This window comes from Salvelinus sp. IW2-2015, linkage group LG9, assembly GCF_002910315.2.
Source record: "Salvelinus sp. IW2-2015 linkage group LG9, ASM291031v2, whole genome shotgun sequence".
NCBI lineage: Eukaryota > Metazoa > Chordata > Actinopteri > Salmoniformes > Salmonidae > Salvelinus > Salvelinus sp. IW2-2015.
Window position 1 is genome coordinate 4,860,411 of NC_036849.1, and position 16,785 is coordinate 4,877,195.

The 16,785-nt window shown below is 46.6% G+C and overlaps 1 protein-coding gene across 1 annotated transcript in view; it reads left to right on the forward strand.

Moving 5' to 3' along the window:
- Positions 1-16,785, forward strand: part of LOC111968470 (calmin) — a 48,523-nt gene that overhangs the window by 16,942 nt on the left and 14,796 nt on the right. Inside the window, exons 2-3 of the mRNA XM_023994054.2 lie at positions 9,695-9,756; positions 16,590-16,685. Of these exons, the coding sequence (XP_023849822.1) occupies positions 9,695-9,756; positions 16,590-16,685 (158 nt within the window). The remainder of the gene's footprint in view (positions 1-9,694; positions 9,757-16,589; positions 16,686-16,785) is intronic.

The window sequence follows — 16,785 nt, forward strand, 5'->3', positions numbered from 1 at the left end:
GTGTTGTTGAAACGATGTGGAAACAACGTTGATTCAACCTGTTTTTCCCCAGAGGGGACCTTATCTTAATGCAAAGCAACATGAATCAACAGCAGGGATATATTGAGGGAGGGTGAACCCGGTACCCATGAACCCGGTACACAGCGTATTTAATTTCATCCTTCTTTCTGTTGATTTATCCATCACATTTATTTAATCTTTCTCACCTACTTTCAAACGGATTCTGCACTTTCTGTTCCTTCCGACTGTTCTGAGGTGCGTAGGAGGTGGTGCCAGGCAGGCAGTCAACCATGGCTTCTTCCGAAATGGCACCCTATTCACCCTATGCCCCCATAGGGCTCTGGCCAAATGCAGTGCACTATATAGGGAATAGGGTGCCATTTGGTTTGAGACGCACCCCAGGACATCTGGAGACATTCTGTTACCCAGGGAGGAAGATTCCTGTACCCCCCCCTCCCCGTGTTTTTCCTCCTTGTCTTCACAGCCTCTAATTGGCTGGCAGTGAGGCGGAACTCTGGAGAGGCGCTAGCTGCCCACAGGATCGCCCACAGAATTGCCCCCAATCAGACTTTGTTTTGTTTATTAGTGGTAATTACTCTCAGATGGAGGAATGGGACTGTTTGTCATATGGTGCACTTTGTTGGTGGTGTTGTTGGTGTATCTATTGAACAGACTCCAATGGTCAGTGAAGGGAGTTATGTTGCTGAAAAAGGATGTCAGTATTGGATCAGATACTTTTCTCTTAGGCCAGGATTCAATCCGATCGCACTTTGTCGACAATGCACCATTTAGAGTTAACCTCCGGTTTAGCCATCATATGCAGCGTTTACCATGAATGCGGGAACAAAGCTGCATCGCCGACAAAGCGCGATCGGATTGAATCCCAGTCCTTAGTCTCTTACACTTGTTTTTGCACACTTCCCTACTGAATATCTGCAGATTAGTTTGATGTGTTTACATCCAGAATGCTGATGCAGAGTTTGGTCGACTCTCAGCTCTCACATCTACTGTTTGTTCTTTTAAATGAGTGGATAATCACATGAACAGTAGGTGAATTTACACTGCAAAGAGACACGAACTAAAAAGCCTAGAAGTGCCTTTATCAGCACACAGCTAGTATATACAGATCTGTGTCAGTGTCATTATACACATCTAGCATGTACAGATCTGTGTTCAATAAAAGCACTGAGTTAATTGCCTCCTAATGATATTTGTTCAGTCCTACAGGGTTGTCCCTTCTCTGTTCGACTCTCTGAGATGGTATAAAAGAGTAACATTATGACCGTGTACCAAATGGCACCCTATTTCCTGCATAGTGCACTACTTTTGACTAGAGGCCTACGGGCCCCGGTAAAAAGTAGTGCGTTATATATGGAATAGTGTGCCATTTGGGACGCTGTTGTAATGTTAATCAGATAATTCATATCCCAGTTAAAGGCTTTCTCTACCACATGGTTGAGGAGTCTCAGACTTGCTCCCCCACTCTTTGCATGGCAAGCAAATGAGAAGGGCCTCACTGCTCCCACCGAGTCTGGGATTTTGTCTAGAGCCAGTGCCAACACACTGAGACAAAAGAGAGGGAAAGGGGTTATAGAACAGAATATGTACGTCTGGTTGACAACTTACTATATCCCATTGCGTTATATGATAATATAGGATTATTAGATTGCAATCATATGATTGTCTCTGCTTCTCTAGAAAGTGTTGGTTCAGTTTCTCCTCGATACCGAGTTAAATCCGATCAATCCTAACAATAGAAATGAGTATCAACGGCAACAGCAGTAATATGTAGTAATGTTTGGTCTGCCTTCGAAACTAACAATAGCCCAGATAAGATTAGGAAAGATAGAGTGCATAGAGAAATGCTTGTCACACTGTACACATTGACACGTCAACATTCACAGTAAGCTTGTGTTCAACATGCCAGTCAGACAAGAGGTACCGGTCCTTGGCAGTGTCCCAAATGGCACATTATTCCCTACATAGTGCACTACTTTCTACAGATGAAAAATAGTGCACTATTTAGGGAATAGGGTGCCATTTTGGATGTATCCCTCCTGTCAGTCAGTGTGGCCTTATTTCCACACAGAGAATGACCTCATCTTTAATGGCAGTGCAGCCAAGAGAGCTGAAATAATGACACCGCTCTGCATTCACCTGTGTTACTCAGGATGTGACGTCATCCACGTATACGGTATGTATCCTATTCATTGTGCTCTTACCTTCTGAGACAGAGAGGGAAAACCAAAACCCGACCTCTGACAACATTGCGTTCACATACACTAGTGCTAGTCTATGGATTAAGGTTCGAGTTGGACTCTCTGTGGTCACTAAAGAACCCATGGCACTTAATCGCAAGAGTACGGGCGTTAACCCCCGATGTCCCGGATACATTCCCAATCAGGCCCATACCATCATGGCCACCTAATCATCCCCAGCTTCCAATTGGCTCATTCATCCCCTCTCTTCTCCCCTGTAACTATTCCCCAGGTTGCTGCTGTAAAAAAGAACGTGTTCTCAGTCAAATATAGGTCATATTTTAATAACACACCCCCCATCCCTTACCATACTAGAATGGGGACCTTCCAGGTGACTGCTGTTCTAAGGACAGACCTCATCAAGGCTTTCCAGGAAATGTAAACTACTGTGTTGTACTGTGTCTATAATAGAAAACACCTCACCGGAGCTGACTCTAACGCTGCTCTTTCAGGGGGATAAAGCTTCGGCTCAGCATCCTGCATTGTTCCCAGTACAGAACCTGACCTCAACACTAGACTGACTTACTAAATCCACGCTCTGGCTTTACGGCGCTATCTCACAGTACGGTGTGGTGGGAGAAGAAACAACATTTCCACCCCTGAGTTCAAATGTCAGGGGCTCCTGAACACATGGCTCTTGGAAGGCAGTGTCCATATTTGCCTGTGGACTGTTGGAGGCTTTCATTGAATGGAAGACATCTGGAGTTGACACATGTTGGTGGGCTAACAGACAGATTCCCTGGAGAATAGGGCCTGATTATACAAGCCTTTTGACAGATTGTCCCCAGACTGTCCCTAACAGGCAATGTTTCAACCAGCCGAGTCCACACTCCCCCGGACTTGTTAGTATTCAAGAAGTGTAACCTTTTGTGTCGTAGGAATCTGAATCGGACACACCGCTGTGACAGAGAGCGAGCGAGCGAGAGAGAGAAAGAAAAAAAGAGGGATCATTCTTTTCCATGTAGGCCTGTCTCTCATTGCCAAGACGTTAGGTGTCATTCCCTTTATTCAGCACTGTGCTATCCACACATTTGTGGGGACGGAAAAATAAACGAACGGTCTGGTTAGGAATTCTAGGCGCACAGCCACACACATGCTATAAATCACCGCCAGCGCACAATGGTACACATTCACAGCAACACACACACTCCAACAGACTGAGGTATCTGAGTGGGTCCGGATGCAGCGTGCCATAGTAAGTCTCTCTGTAGAGCCCTCAGATCTGACGATACGTGCACCTTCCTATTTGGCCCAGGCTCTGTTATTCCAAAGAGAAACCAATGCAGCGTTTTGGATAATGTACCTGGAAAATTAGATCAACAGTTATGGATGGCCACGGTTATTAATATGTCCAGTGGGGCAGTTGGGTTTTCAGATGTTTTGGTGTGTTTTATTTAACTAGCCTTTCATGACGTGGGCATTTTCTCACATTGGCTAATTGACTACAGAGATGACTATCCTCATCACAGGGAAGGTGTACATGTCATGTACACGACCGTTCAAAAGTTTGGGGTCACTTAGAAATGTCCTTGTTTTTGAAAGAAAAGCACATTTTTTGTCCATTTAAAATAAAATCTAATTGATCAGAAATACAGTGTAGACATTGTTAATGTTGTAAATGACTATTGTAGCTGGAAACGGCAGATTTTTAATGGAATATCTACATAGGCGTACAGAGGCCCATTATCAGCAACCATCACTCCTGAGTTCCAATGGCACGTTGTGTTAGCTAATCCAAGCTTATCATTTTAAAAAGCTAATTGATCATTAGAAAACCCTTTTGCAATTATGTTAGCACAGCTGAAAACTGTTGTTCTGATTAAAGAAGCAATAAAACTGGCCTTCTTTAGACTAGTTGAGTATCTAGAGCATCAGCATTTGTGGGTTCGATTACAGGCTCAAAATGGCCAGAAACAAATAACTTTCTTCTGAAACTCATCAGTCTATTCTTGTTCTGAGAAATGAAGGCTATTCCATGCGAGAAATTGCCAAGGAACTGAAGATCTCATACAACACTGTGTACTACTCCCTTCACAGAACAGCGCAAACTGGCTCTAACCAGAATAGAAAGAGGAGTGGGGAGGCCCCGGTGCACAACTGAGCAAGAGGACAAGTACATTAGAGTGTCTAGTTTGAGAAACAAATGCCTCACAAGTCCTCAACTGGCATCTTCATTAAATAGTACCCGCAAAACACCAGTCTTAATGTCAACAGTGAAGAGGTGACTCCGGGATGCTGGCCTTCTAGGCAGAATTCCTCTGTCCAGTGTCTGTGTTCTTTTGCCCCTTTTAATCTTTTCTTTTTATTGGCCAGTCTGAGATAAGTTTTTTTCTTTGCAACTCTGCCTAGAAGGCCAGCATCCCGGAGTCGCCTATTCACTGTTGACGTTGAGACGGGTGTTTTGCGAGTAATATTTAATGAAGATGCCAGTTGAGGACTTATGAGGCATCTCAACATTTTCATAGACTATGAACAAAGAGGATACAATAGAATAGAACAGTCTCATAGAATGTAAACATTAGTTTATGATGATTGTCTATTGTCTTATAAGCGTAGTGTGATACTACAAACAGAAATACATGGAGAGTACATTGTTCATCTCTTGGGTTTCTCTCCTGGCTGAAGCTCTTTCTCAGAGCAAGAGCAAGAGCCTGCTTTTACTTCTCTGTGTGTTGTCACTTTTTTTCTGTGTCTGCATGTCTCTGCCTGATAGTGTGTGTGGAGTGTCTCTGTGTGTGTCTAAGTTTATGTGTAGGTGTGGCTGTGTGTCTGTTGTTGTGCCCGTCTGTGTGTGTATAGGGCATGTCGCTATAATGAGGGGGCCATTTCCCAGCGCTAGCAACCAGCCAGCAACCATAAAGACACAAAGAGCCTAGCTGCTCTGGTCTGGGCCAGGAGCTGGGTGACAGGTTTGAGCACTCAGCTGTGAGTGAGTGAGTGAGTGAGTGTGAGAGAGAGAGAGAGAGCGAGAGAGAGAGAGAGAGAGGCAAAGAACAGTGTCCAAACTCAGATGACACTTTGTTTGGATATGAGGACTAGCAGTACTTCTGTGTCTCAGCTGGAGTCAGCTGTTTGTGTTTTGCTGAATGGGGTGAAGGAACTCCTACATCTGTGAGTAAATGCCTCATTTTAGAACAAACACACACCAGAGGAATGAAGAGATGACCCCATACTGAGAATTGCCTGGTGGCTGTTCATGGCAAATGAGGTTGTCATGAACACGAATGGTATTTCGAGAATGAATAAGGATGACGATTTCATTGCTGCTGGCAATTTTCTTCTTAATAGGGCATTTTATTAGCCTGGTTGCCAGTCTGTTTCTGCTCTCTTGCCAACTCCTTATGTAATTGTCATGTTTGGTTTGACAATGGAGTAGGCAAGAGCACAAACAGATCTGGGATCAGGTTGGGACATTATTGATTGTCTCTCATTTTGTTTAATTTCTACTCACAGTATGGCTGTCTGTCTTTTCCCTATATCTATCAGACCTCAGGATAAGACCCAGATGCAGACAGTTCGACCAGTGTTGACCGGGGTGCACGTACCTGGTTGACCGGGGTGCCGGCGGTGGAATTCAGCTATGAGGGCTGGGTCCAGGATGTTCCTAGCGGGGACCGAGCATTCCTCTGGACCATAACCCTCCCAATCAAACATGGAATCCCCTGCTCCGAGGTCGAACACTCAGGAGACGGCTCACTGTGTATGCCGGATGGCCATCGATGAGACGGGGGGAAGGGGTGGGCCTGGAAAGTGGAGACAGAGGGCTGTGAGACAGAGGTTTAATCCTTGATACATAAAACGTGGGATGTATACGGAGGGTGTGGGGCAACAGAAGACAAACACCAGAGGGGCTAAGGATCTTGTAGATGGGGAAAGGTCCGATAAAACGAGGGGAAAGTTTGTGGGACTCTACCCAGAGGGGCAGATCCCGAGTTGACAGCCATACCCTCTGCCCAAGACAATAGCGGGGAGCCGGCGTCCGATGGCGGTCCGCCTGTCAACGATACCTGGAGGTGGTTTGGAGAAGAGCGGACCAAGCTCTCTTCCAGGTACGCCGACAGCGGCAGACGAACATCTGGGTCGAGGGTATGTAGACCTTTTCCTCTATCTCCGGGTAGAGTGGGGGCTGATGCCCTTCGAGTGCTCCGTGAGTTGAGAGCCCAGTGGTCGAGCAGGGAAGGGTGTTCCGGGCATAATCCACCCACACAAATTGCTGGCTCCAGGTGGTGGGGTTGGCCGAGACGAGGCACCAAAGAGTCGTCTCCAGGTCCTGATTGGCACGCTCCGACTGGCCGGTGGATTGAGGATGAAACCTGGAGGACAGACTGGCCGACGACCCAATGAGTGTGCAGAACGCCTTCCAGAACCGGGACGAAAACTGAGGACCCCGGTCAAAGACCATGTCCACCGGATGTCCATGGATCCGTAAGACGTGCTGCACCAAGAGCTGGGCCGGCCCCTTGGCAGAAGGTAGCTTGGGGAGGGGAATGAAATGGGCAGTTTTGGAAAACCTGTCCATCACTGTGAGGATAGTGGTGCTGCCATCAGATGAAGGGAGACCAGTGACTAAGTCCAGGGATATATGTGACCAAGGCAGGTGAGGGACAGGAAGAGGTTGAAGGAGGCAAGACGGAGCATGCCGAGGAGTCTTGTTCTGAGTACAGACAGTACAGGCAGTGTCTGGGACAAACATCCGGTTAGCCAGAACCCCTCCAGGGTCCGGCTGGGAATGCTGCGCCTCACGGACCTGGTTCTATTCTCCAGACGAGGGTAGCCACCAGGCACAACGTAGGAAGGATGGTCTCGGGGTCCGAGGGTGTAGATGCGGGGCTATAGTGGCGTGAAAGCGCGTCTGGCTTAACATTCTTAGATCCTGGGCGGTAGGAGATGGTGAAGTTAAACCGGGTGAACAACAGGGCCCATTGAGCTTGCCTGGAGTTGAGACGCTTGGCGGTGCGGAGATATTCCAGGTTCTTGTGGTCCGTCCACATTATATATGGAAGTTCCGCCCCCTCTAACCAGTGTCTCCACTCCTCCAATGCCATCTTCACTGCGAGTAGTTCTCGATTCCCCACATCATGATTCCTCTCCGTGGCGTTAAGACGATGGGAGAAGAAGGCGCAGGGATGCAGCTTAAGGTCCAGGGCAGAACGCTCGGACAGGATGGTTCCCATTCCGACATCCGACGCGTCTACCTCCACCACGAACTTACGGGATGGATCAATATGGGAGCTGTGGTGAAGCGGTGCTTAAGGTCCAGGAATGCCCGGTCAGCAGCTGGGGAGGTGAGTACTGACAGGGGGAAAGCCAGGGTGCTGTAACCCCGGATAAAACGGCGATAGAAATTGGCAAACCCTAAGAAGCGTTGCAGCTGCACTCTGGACGTGGGTTGGGGCCAATCCACCACCGCTCTCACCTTTCCAGGATCCATCTGCACATTCCCAGCAGCTATGATGTATCCAAGGAAGGAGATGGTGGAGCGATGGAATTCACATTTTTTGGGTTTGACAAAAAGCTGGTTCTCCAGGAGACACTGGAGGACCTGTCGGACGTGGAGAACGTGTTCTTGAGCCAAGCGGGAAAAGACGAGGATGTCGTCAAGGTAGACGAACACGACCTGGTTCAACATGTCGCGGATAATGTCATTAACTAGGACCTGGAACACAGCAGGAGCATTGATCAGACCGAATGGCATCACCAGGTATTCATAGTGTCCGCTAGCAGTGTTGAAGGCTGTCTTCCGCTTGTCACCTTCCCGTATCCGTACCAGGTGGTGGACGTTCCAGAGGTCCAACTTAGAGAGGTAGTGGCCCCCTGGAGCGGCTCGAAAGCCGAGGCGATGAGTGGTAGTGGGTAGCGGTTCTTAACCGTGATGTCATTGAGGCCTCGGTAGTCGATGCACGTGCGCATGGTTTTGTCCTTCTTCTCCACAAAGAAGAACCCTTCTCCGGCGGGGAGGCAGAACAACGGATACCCCCTGCAGCCAGGGAGTCGTCGATGTATGTCTCCATAGCCTTGGTCTCCAGACCTGACAGTGAATACAGGCGTCCCCAGGGTGGTGTAGTGCCCAGGAGAAGGTCGATCCCGCAGTCATAGGGTCGATGCAGAGGAAGCGAAGTGGCCCGGGCCTTGCTGAAATCCTCCTGGAAGTCCTGGTACTCCGCGGAAACGGCGGAGAGGTCCGAAGCTTCTTCCGAGCCCACAGGAAGACGTCCCAGGGCAGGCTGTGCCGACTTCAGGCAATGGGCATAGCAGAACGGGCTCCAGCCCATGATAGTACCAGCAGTCCAGTTGATAAGGAGGTGTGGCACTGGAGCCAAGAAAACCCCAATACCATGGAAACCTGAGGAGACTTGATGAGCATAAACTGTATAGACTCACTGTGGTTCCCAGACACACGCGGGTGGATAGGAGTAGTATTGTGGGGGACCCTGCCTATAGAGCGCCCATTCAGTGCTCTAACGTCCATGGGAATGGAGAGCGGCTGAGTGGGGATGCCCAGCTCAGACACCAGGGTGGCGTCCATGAAACTCTCGTCGGCCCCAGAGTCAGAAACCCAAAGAGATTTTGATTGCTCGCCCCACAGCAGGATGGCATGGAGAGGGGTGCGAGTAAGGGGAGAAGAAACATTCTCTGTATGTTCCACCAGAGTACTCGTACCTACTGATGAGCCTGGTCTTTTAATGGACAGGTAGACACATAATGACCGGCAGTTTCGCAATACAGACAACTCTGGGTGTTCAGTCTGCGTATTTACATCCTAGGACCAAAGTTTCGATCCACTAAGAGAAACAGGCGTAGAATGACACTCCTCTGGCTAGGAAATGAGGAAAGATATTCATGAGGTTGTTGGATGGTACTCCAGTGAGACATTTAATGCACAACGACACACAGGTTAAGAGATTTTTAATAATAGCCAAGGAGTGAGCATGCAAGATATGACCATGATGCACCAAATAGCTTCACCGTATTGTGTATGGAAGTCAATACAATATATGATTGGATATAAATTGGTGTGTGTGTGTGTGTGGTGTATGCATGTGAGCATGTAGATGTGTGATGTTGTATGTTCATGCAAAGGTTCACATGCGAGGGTTGCATGTGTGTGTTTGCACGCTAAGTGCACCCCCTTGTTGCTATGGCGTGTTGACAGATCATGGCTGCAGGGTAGAGGTCTTGCTGATTAACGACTGGGCTGTGTCACAATTTGCAACCTATTCTCTATGTAGTACACTACTTTTGACCAAAGCCCTATGGACCCTGGTCAAAAGTAGCGCACTATATAGGGAACGGGGCTATTTGGGATGCTACCTGGTAGTAGATGAGGCTGTTGTCTTACATGAGTCAGTATTGATGCTGCTGGTCTCTTCTCTGTATTCCCATCTTTTATTCACAGCCACCATATTCACATCCTCTATGTTGCTTTTCTCTTGCAGTTGAAAGAGAGGTCGTTCAGAAGAGGACGTTCACACGATGGATGAATCTGCATTTAGAGAAGGTAAGTCAGTCTACAGATCAGGGTTTGGGTCAATTCCATTTCAATTGAAAATGAAATTCCAATTTTCCTCAGAGCTCTATGAGATTTTTTTTGTTTTTTTTTGTTTACTTCCTGAATTGACTGAATTGAAATGGAATTGACCCTAACCCTGCTACGGTTCCCCCCAAAAATCCATCCCTCAAAATAAGCGTATCTTTACCCAACACCACAAACTGGAGTATGTATAGACCTATTCCTAAACCTGGGTTATTTTACGTTTCCGATGCGTTCTCATTTCAATTTTCCTGCCCTTTTTCTGACAACACTTTGAGTCTATCCCTCACACAAACCGAGTTGTAGCTTCTCCCTTTACCCTATAAATGATAAATGGAGCCAGAGGAACTGCTAATGCAGAGAGAGACAGTGTAAAACATTCATTTGTCGGTAAATGCTAATCTGATAGAATGTGTAGATGCTATCTGTCTGCCCCAGAGTAGATTTACCTCCACTTAATGCTGTACAGGTGGTACTGTGGGACTGCATCTCAAATGTCACCCTTTTTCTTATATAGTGCCTAAAGGGCTTTGGTCAAAAGTAGTGCACTATATAGGGAATAGTGGCGCCGAAAAGAGATGGCCGCCTCGCTTCGCGTTCCTTGGAAAATATGCAGTATTTTGTTCTTTTATGTGTTATTTCTTACATCGGTACCCCAGGTAATCTTAGGTTTCATTACATACAGTCGGGAGGAACTACTGAATATACGATTAACGTCAACTCATTTCATGCGTCCTACAGGATGATTATGTTCGCCGGAAACTGGATGCCTAGTGTTTTGCCTTCCACCCAATACATGGATCTGATCCGCCGGGCGACCGGCTGTGCGACGCCGAAAAAGGGGCAACGAGGCCGGTCCGTTTGTCAGGGCTTCGAGACGTGGCACTATCGCGCTCCACTCCCTAGCATTACTACTCGCCAATGTCCAGTCTCTTGACAATAAGGTTGACGAAATCCGAGCACGGGTAGCATTCCAGAGAGACATCAGGGATTGCAACGTGCTCTGCTTCACGGAAACATGGCTAACTCAAGAGACGCTAACGGAGTCGGTGCAGCCAGCTGGTTTCTTCATGCATCGCGCGACAGAAACAAACATCTTTCCGGTAAGAAGAGGGGCGGGGGGTATGCCTTATGATTAACGAGACGTGGGTGTGATCATCATAAAAACACACAGGAACTCAAGTCATTCTGTTCACTGATCTAGAACTCCTCACAATCAAATGTCGACCGCATTATCTACCAAGGGAATTCTCTTCAATCATAATCACAGCCGTATATATTCCCCCCAAGCAGACCACATCGATGGCCCTGAACGAACTTTATCTGACTCTTTGTAAACTGGAAACCACACACCCTGAGGCTGCATTCATCGTAGCTGGGATTTTAACAAGGCTATCTAAAAAAAAAACTCCCTAAATTCTATCAGCATATTCATTGTGCTACCGAGGCTGGAAAAGCCTCTAGATCATTGTTTTATCTAATGCGACGCATATAAGCCCTCCCCCGCCCTTCGGAAAAGCTGACCACACTCCATTTTGTTGATTCCAGCCTACAAACAGAACTCAAACACAAGCTCCCGCGCTCAGGTCTGTTCAACGCTGGTCCGACCAATCTGAATCCACGCTTCAAGACTGCTTCGATCACGCGGATTGGAATATGTTCCGAGTGCGTCAACAACAATATTGAGACGAATATGCTGATTCGGTGAGCGAGTTCATTAGGAAGTGCATTGACGATGTCGTACCCACAGCAACGATTAAAACATTCCCAAACCAGAAAACCGTGGATTGACGGCAGCATTCGCGTGAAACTGAAAGCGCGAACCACTGCTTTTAACCAGGGCAAGTGTACCGGAAGCATGACCGAATACAACAGTGTAGCTATTCTCTCCGCAAGCAATCAAACAGGCTAAGTCCCAGTACAGAGACAAAATCGAGTCGCAATTCAACAGCTCAGACACAAGAGGTATGTGGCAGGGTCTACAGTCAATCACGGATTACAAAAAGAAACCAGCCCCGTCGCGGACGCAGGATGTCTTGCTCCCAGACAGGCTAAACAACTTTTTTGCCCGCTTTGAGGACAATACAGTGCACTGACACGGCCCCTACCAAAACCTGCGGGCTCTCCTTCACTGCAGCCGAGGATGAAGTAAAACATTTAAACGTGTTAACCCTCGCAAGGCTGCAGGCCAGACGGCATTCCCAGCCGCGTCCTCAGAGCATGCGCAGACCAGCTGGCTGGTGTGTTTACGGACATATTCAATCAATCCTTATCCCAGTCTGCTGTTCCCACATGCTTCAAGAGGGCCACCATTGTTTCCTGTTCCCAAGAAAGCTAAGGTAACTGAGCTAAACGACTACCGCCCCGTAGCACTCACTTCCGTCATCATGAAGTGCTTTGAGAGACTAGTCAAGGACCATATCACCTCCACCCTACCGGACACCCTAGACCCCTCCAATTTGCTTACCGACCCAATAGGTCCACAGACGACGCAATCGCAACCACACTGCACACTGCCCTAACCCATCTGGACAAGAGGAATCCCCATGTGAGAATGCTGTTCATCGATTACAGCTCAGCATTTAACCACCATAGTACCCTCCAAACTCGTCATCAAGCTCGAGACCCTGGGTCTCGACCCCGCCTGTGCAACTGGGTCCTGGACTTCCTGACGGGCGCCCCCAGGTGGTGAGGGTAGGTAACAACATCTCCACCCCGCTGATCCTCAACACTGGGCCCCACAAGGGTGCGTTCTGAGCCCTCTCCTGTACTCCCTGTTCACCCACGACTGCGTGGCCATGCACGCCTCCAACTCAATCATCAAGTTTGCGGATGACACTACAGTGGTAGGCTTGATTACCAACAACGACGAGACGGCCTACAGGGAGGAGGTGAGGGCCCTCGGAGTGTGGTGTCAGGAAAATAACCTCACACTCAACGTCAACAAAACAAAGGAGATGATTGTGGACTTCAGGAAACAGCAGAGGGAGCACCCCCCTATCCACATCGACGGGTCAGTAGTGGAGAAGGTGGAAAGTTTTAAGTTCCTCGGTGTACACATCACGGACAAACTGAATTGGTCCACCCACACAGACAGCGTTGTGAAGAAGGCGCAGCAGCGCCTCTTCAACCTCAGGAGGCTGAAGAAATTCGGCTTGTCACCAAAGCACTCACAAACTTCTACAGATGCACAATCGAGAGCATCCTGTCGGGCTGTATCACCGCCTGGTACGGCAACTGCTCCGCCCACAACCGTAAGCTCTCCAGAGGGTAGTGAGGTCTGCAGAACGCATCACCGGGGGCAAACTACCTGCCCTCCAGGACACCTACACCACCCGATGTCACAGGAAGGCCATAAAGATCATCAAGGACAAACACCACCCAAGCCACTGCCTGTTCACCCCGCTATCATCCGAAGGCGAGGTCAGTACAGTGCATCAAAGCAGGGACCGAGAGACTGAAAAACAGCTTCTATCTCAAGCGCATCAGACTGTTAAACAGCCACCACTACATTTAGCGGCCGCTGCCAACATACTGACTCAACTCCAGCCACTTTAAAAATGGGAATTGATGGAAATTATGTAAAAATGTACCACTAGCCACTTTAAACAATGCCACTTAATATAATGTTTACATACCCTACATTACCCATCTCATATGTATATACTGTACTCTATATCATCTACTGCATCTTGCCATCTTTATGTAATACATGTCCACACTAGCCACTTTAAACTATGCCACTTTATGTTTACATCCACACGTACTCATCTCTTATGTATATACGCTCTCTATACCATTTACTGCATCTTGCCATGCCGTTCTGTACCACCACTCATTCATATATCTTTATGTACATATTCTTTATCCCTACCTTGTGTGTGTGTATAGGTAGTAGTTGTGGATTGTTAGGTTAGATTACTTGTTGGTTATTACTGCATTGTCGGAAACCTAGAAGCACAAGCATTTCGCTACACTCGCATTAACATCTGCTAACCATGTGTATGTGACTAATAAAATTTGATTTGATTTGATTTGATATGCAAATAGTGCTAGATTAGATGTAATAGGGCGATTCCACGGCAGCATGGCCCAAAACTAGTTCTGGTATCACAGATTGTTCTGGCAATTCACATTAAAATCTTCATTGGGAGGAAGGACGTTTAACATTTTTATTACATTTGTATTTTTTGGAAAATTGTGATGAAAGTGGCAATTTCTATAGGCCCTTTTTAGACCTATACATGGCTCCTGTAAGACCCTATGATCCGTGAACCGTACATGGTACAGACAACATCTTGGTGTCATTATCAGTCCCTCCAGGATTTCGCAGAGGCAATTCTGACATTTTGCATGGCAACATGCAATGATTTTGTCCAATTTGTCGTGAAACTGCACTGACGAGGGAAAAGGTTTGTTGACATTTGGCTTGATTTGGCTTGACCATATTACTTTAAAAAATGTAACTACGCAAGTCAGTTAAGAACAAATTCTTATTTACAATGACGGCCTACCCCAGTCAAACCTGGGCGACACTGGGCCAATTGTGCGCCGCCCTATGGGACTCCCAATCACAGCCGGATGTGATACAGCCTGGATTCAAACCAGGAACTGTAGTGACCTCTCTTTCACTGAGATACAGTGCCTTAGACCGCTGCGCCACTTGGGAGCCCAATATTATGCGGTAAATGGGTGGTGATTGGTTGAAATTGCGAGACCTCTTTTTATACTGCGGGGATGGGTCAGTTTTGTGTGATAATATTGCGATGATTTGACTGTTTTATAGTGTGGTGATTGGTCAAATTTGCAAGCCCTCGCATAATATGCAGGTAAGTAATTTTAGATTTTGCACCAAAAAAATGTGGTCGCAGAATCTGGACTGCTTTATAGTCCTTACAGTGTGCTCTTAAATATGGAGTATGTCTATATTCTGACATAAAACATTTCTAATAAATGTATTCAACACAAAGCATAGTATTATTAATATCGCAATAGTACCCCTTTAGATTTGATTGCTTATTTTTGACATATTATTTGGAACAATATAGTCTTTAAACACATCAGATTTCCCGAGTGGGTTCTCTGGTACTTTGAAGAAATTATCCATTTTATACATACACATTGACATTATAGATCATTAACCAATCACAGCCCTCCTGCAGGATTGCACATTCAGCAAATCACAGCAGAGGGAGTTCCCTTTAAATCCATTTTCCCATTCACTGTTTTGGTGGCGCTCAAAAAATTGCTCATAACTTTAAAAGTAGGAGAGAGCCCACTCTGTAAATTTGACGTACGTGTAGAGTATATTGTTTAAAAGAATATGTTTAAAAATGAACAAAATCAAAAAGGGTACTTTTGAGATAATAATATTAATAGTTTTAATGTTGAATAAATTAACGTGTTAAATTGTATTTCAGAATGTAGCGATACTCCATATTTTAGAGCACAGTATTAGGAGTATAATGACACCAAGGTGTTGCCTGTATCATGTACGGTTCCCTGATTATTGGGTCTTATAGGGGGCATGTATAGGTCTGAAGAGTGCCTAACATGGCGCCTTTTATCGTGTTAAAAAATGGTTTGTTACAAAAGTAATTGGCATATCATGCTTCCTCCCAATTAAGTTTTTATGTGAGAATTACCAGAATAATCTGAGATGCAAAAATATTTTCGTGACATGCTGGCATGGAATAATCGCCATAGGCCTTTTTTGTACTTTTCCCCCCTCCTTCTCAGATTACGTTGTGTAATTTGAAGAACTGCTTTATTTACTTGAATAGCATTCCTGAACAAATTACCAAGGAACTATGGTGAAAAGGCCCACACATACGTTCTCTTTGTCTGCTAACCTACACGTACCCTCAGCCGATCTGTGTTCCCTCCACTCTCAAGCACACATACACTTGTGCTCACAAATTGTTTACATATTTTTTTATCTTTCCCTTCCTTCACCCCCACCCCCTCCGCTCTCTCTCGCTCACAAAGTGACACACACACACACACACACCTGTCTCTTATACACATCTAGATGTGTATAAGAGACAGCCCCCACCCCCTCCGCTCTCTCTCGCTCACAAAGTGACACACACACACACACACACACACACACACACACACACACACACACACACACACACACACACACACACACACTACTCTGCCATTAGTCATTCAGTGAGTTTCCCTACTCTAGCCTTACACCATTGTTTGCATTGGCAAGGCTGTTTTGTGCTTCTAAGGTTTCAGGCGACAGAGAGATGAGATGATAACAGAGCAGAGCCATAAGGCTGACAGAGAGAGAGAGTCCAAATAGTGATTAAGTCTTTGTTTCTCTCACACAATGAACCTCTCTTCTCTGACCCACTGTCTGGCGTTACATCAAATCTCTGACCCACTAATCGACAATCATACGTTTGTCCGCTGGGTTTCGATGGAACGTTTTGCTCACTCCCTCTCTCAAGTAAGCGTTCAGATGTAGAGGGATTGGTTCATGCATGGTTCGGTTTGATGTCATAGCTATTACGCAATAGCTGTTTTGACGGACTGCTCATTATACTGATAAGATCCATCTTTGACAGTTATTGGCAGTCCTACCAGCCAGCATAAAACCAACACCAGAGACATGTCAATGGTCGTTATACTCCGCTACTTATGCTACATGTGCACTTAAGTCAGACATCAGACACACCCACTTTTAGCTGTTGCAGCGCAATAGCATCATCAATGGAAGACTGAAATGTGTTTTTAACATCATCAGGTCTGTTGAAAGATTAACTCTCCTCTCCTCCTGTCTTCAGTGCACTCCCCCGATGGAGGTAAACGACCTGTTCAGAGATATCCAGGATGGAAGAATACTCATGGCCTTGCTGGAGGAACTGTCCGGATGCAAGCTGGTGAGATTTCCACCAACAATATCCCACCATCCACACAGTATTCAGATGTTAGTGATGCTTTGTTGATTCATTCGCCTGCGTCACAAATTACACCCTATTC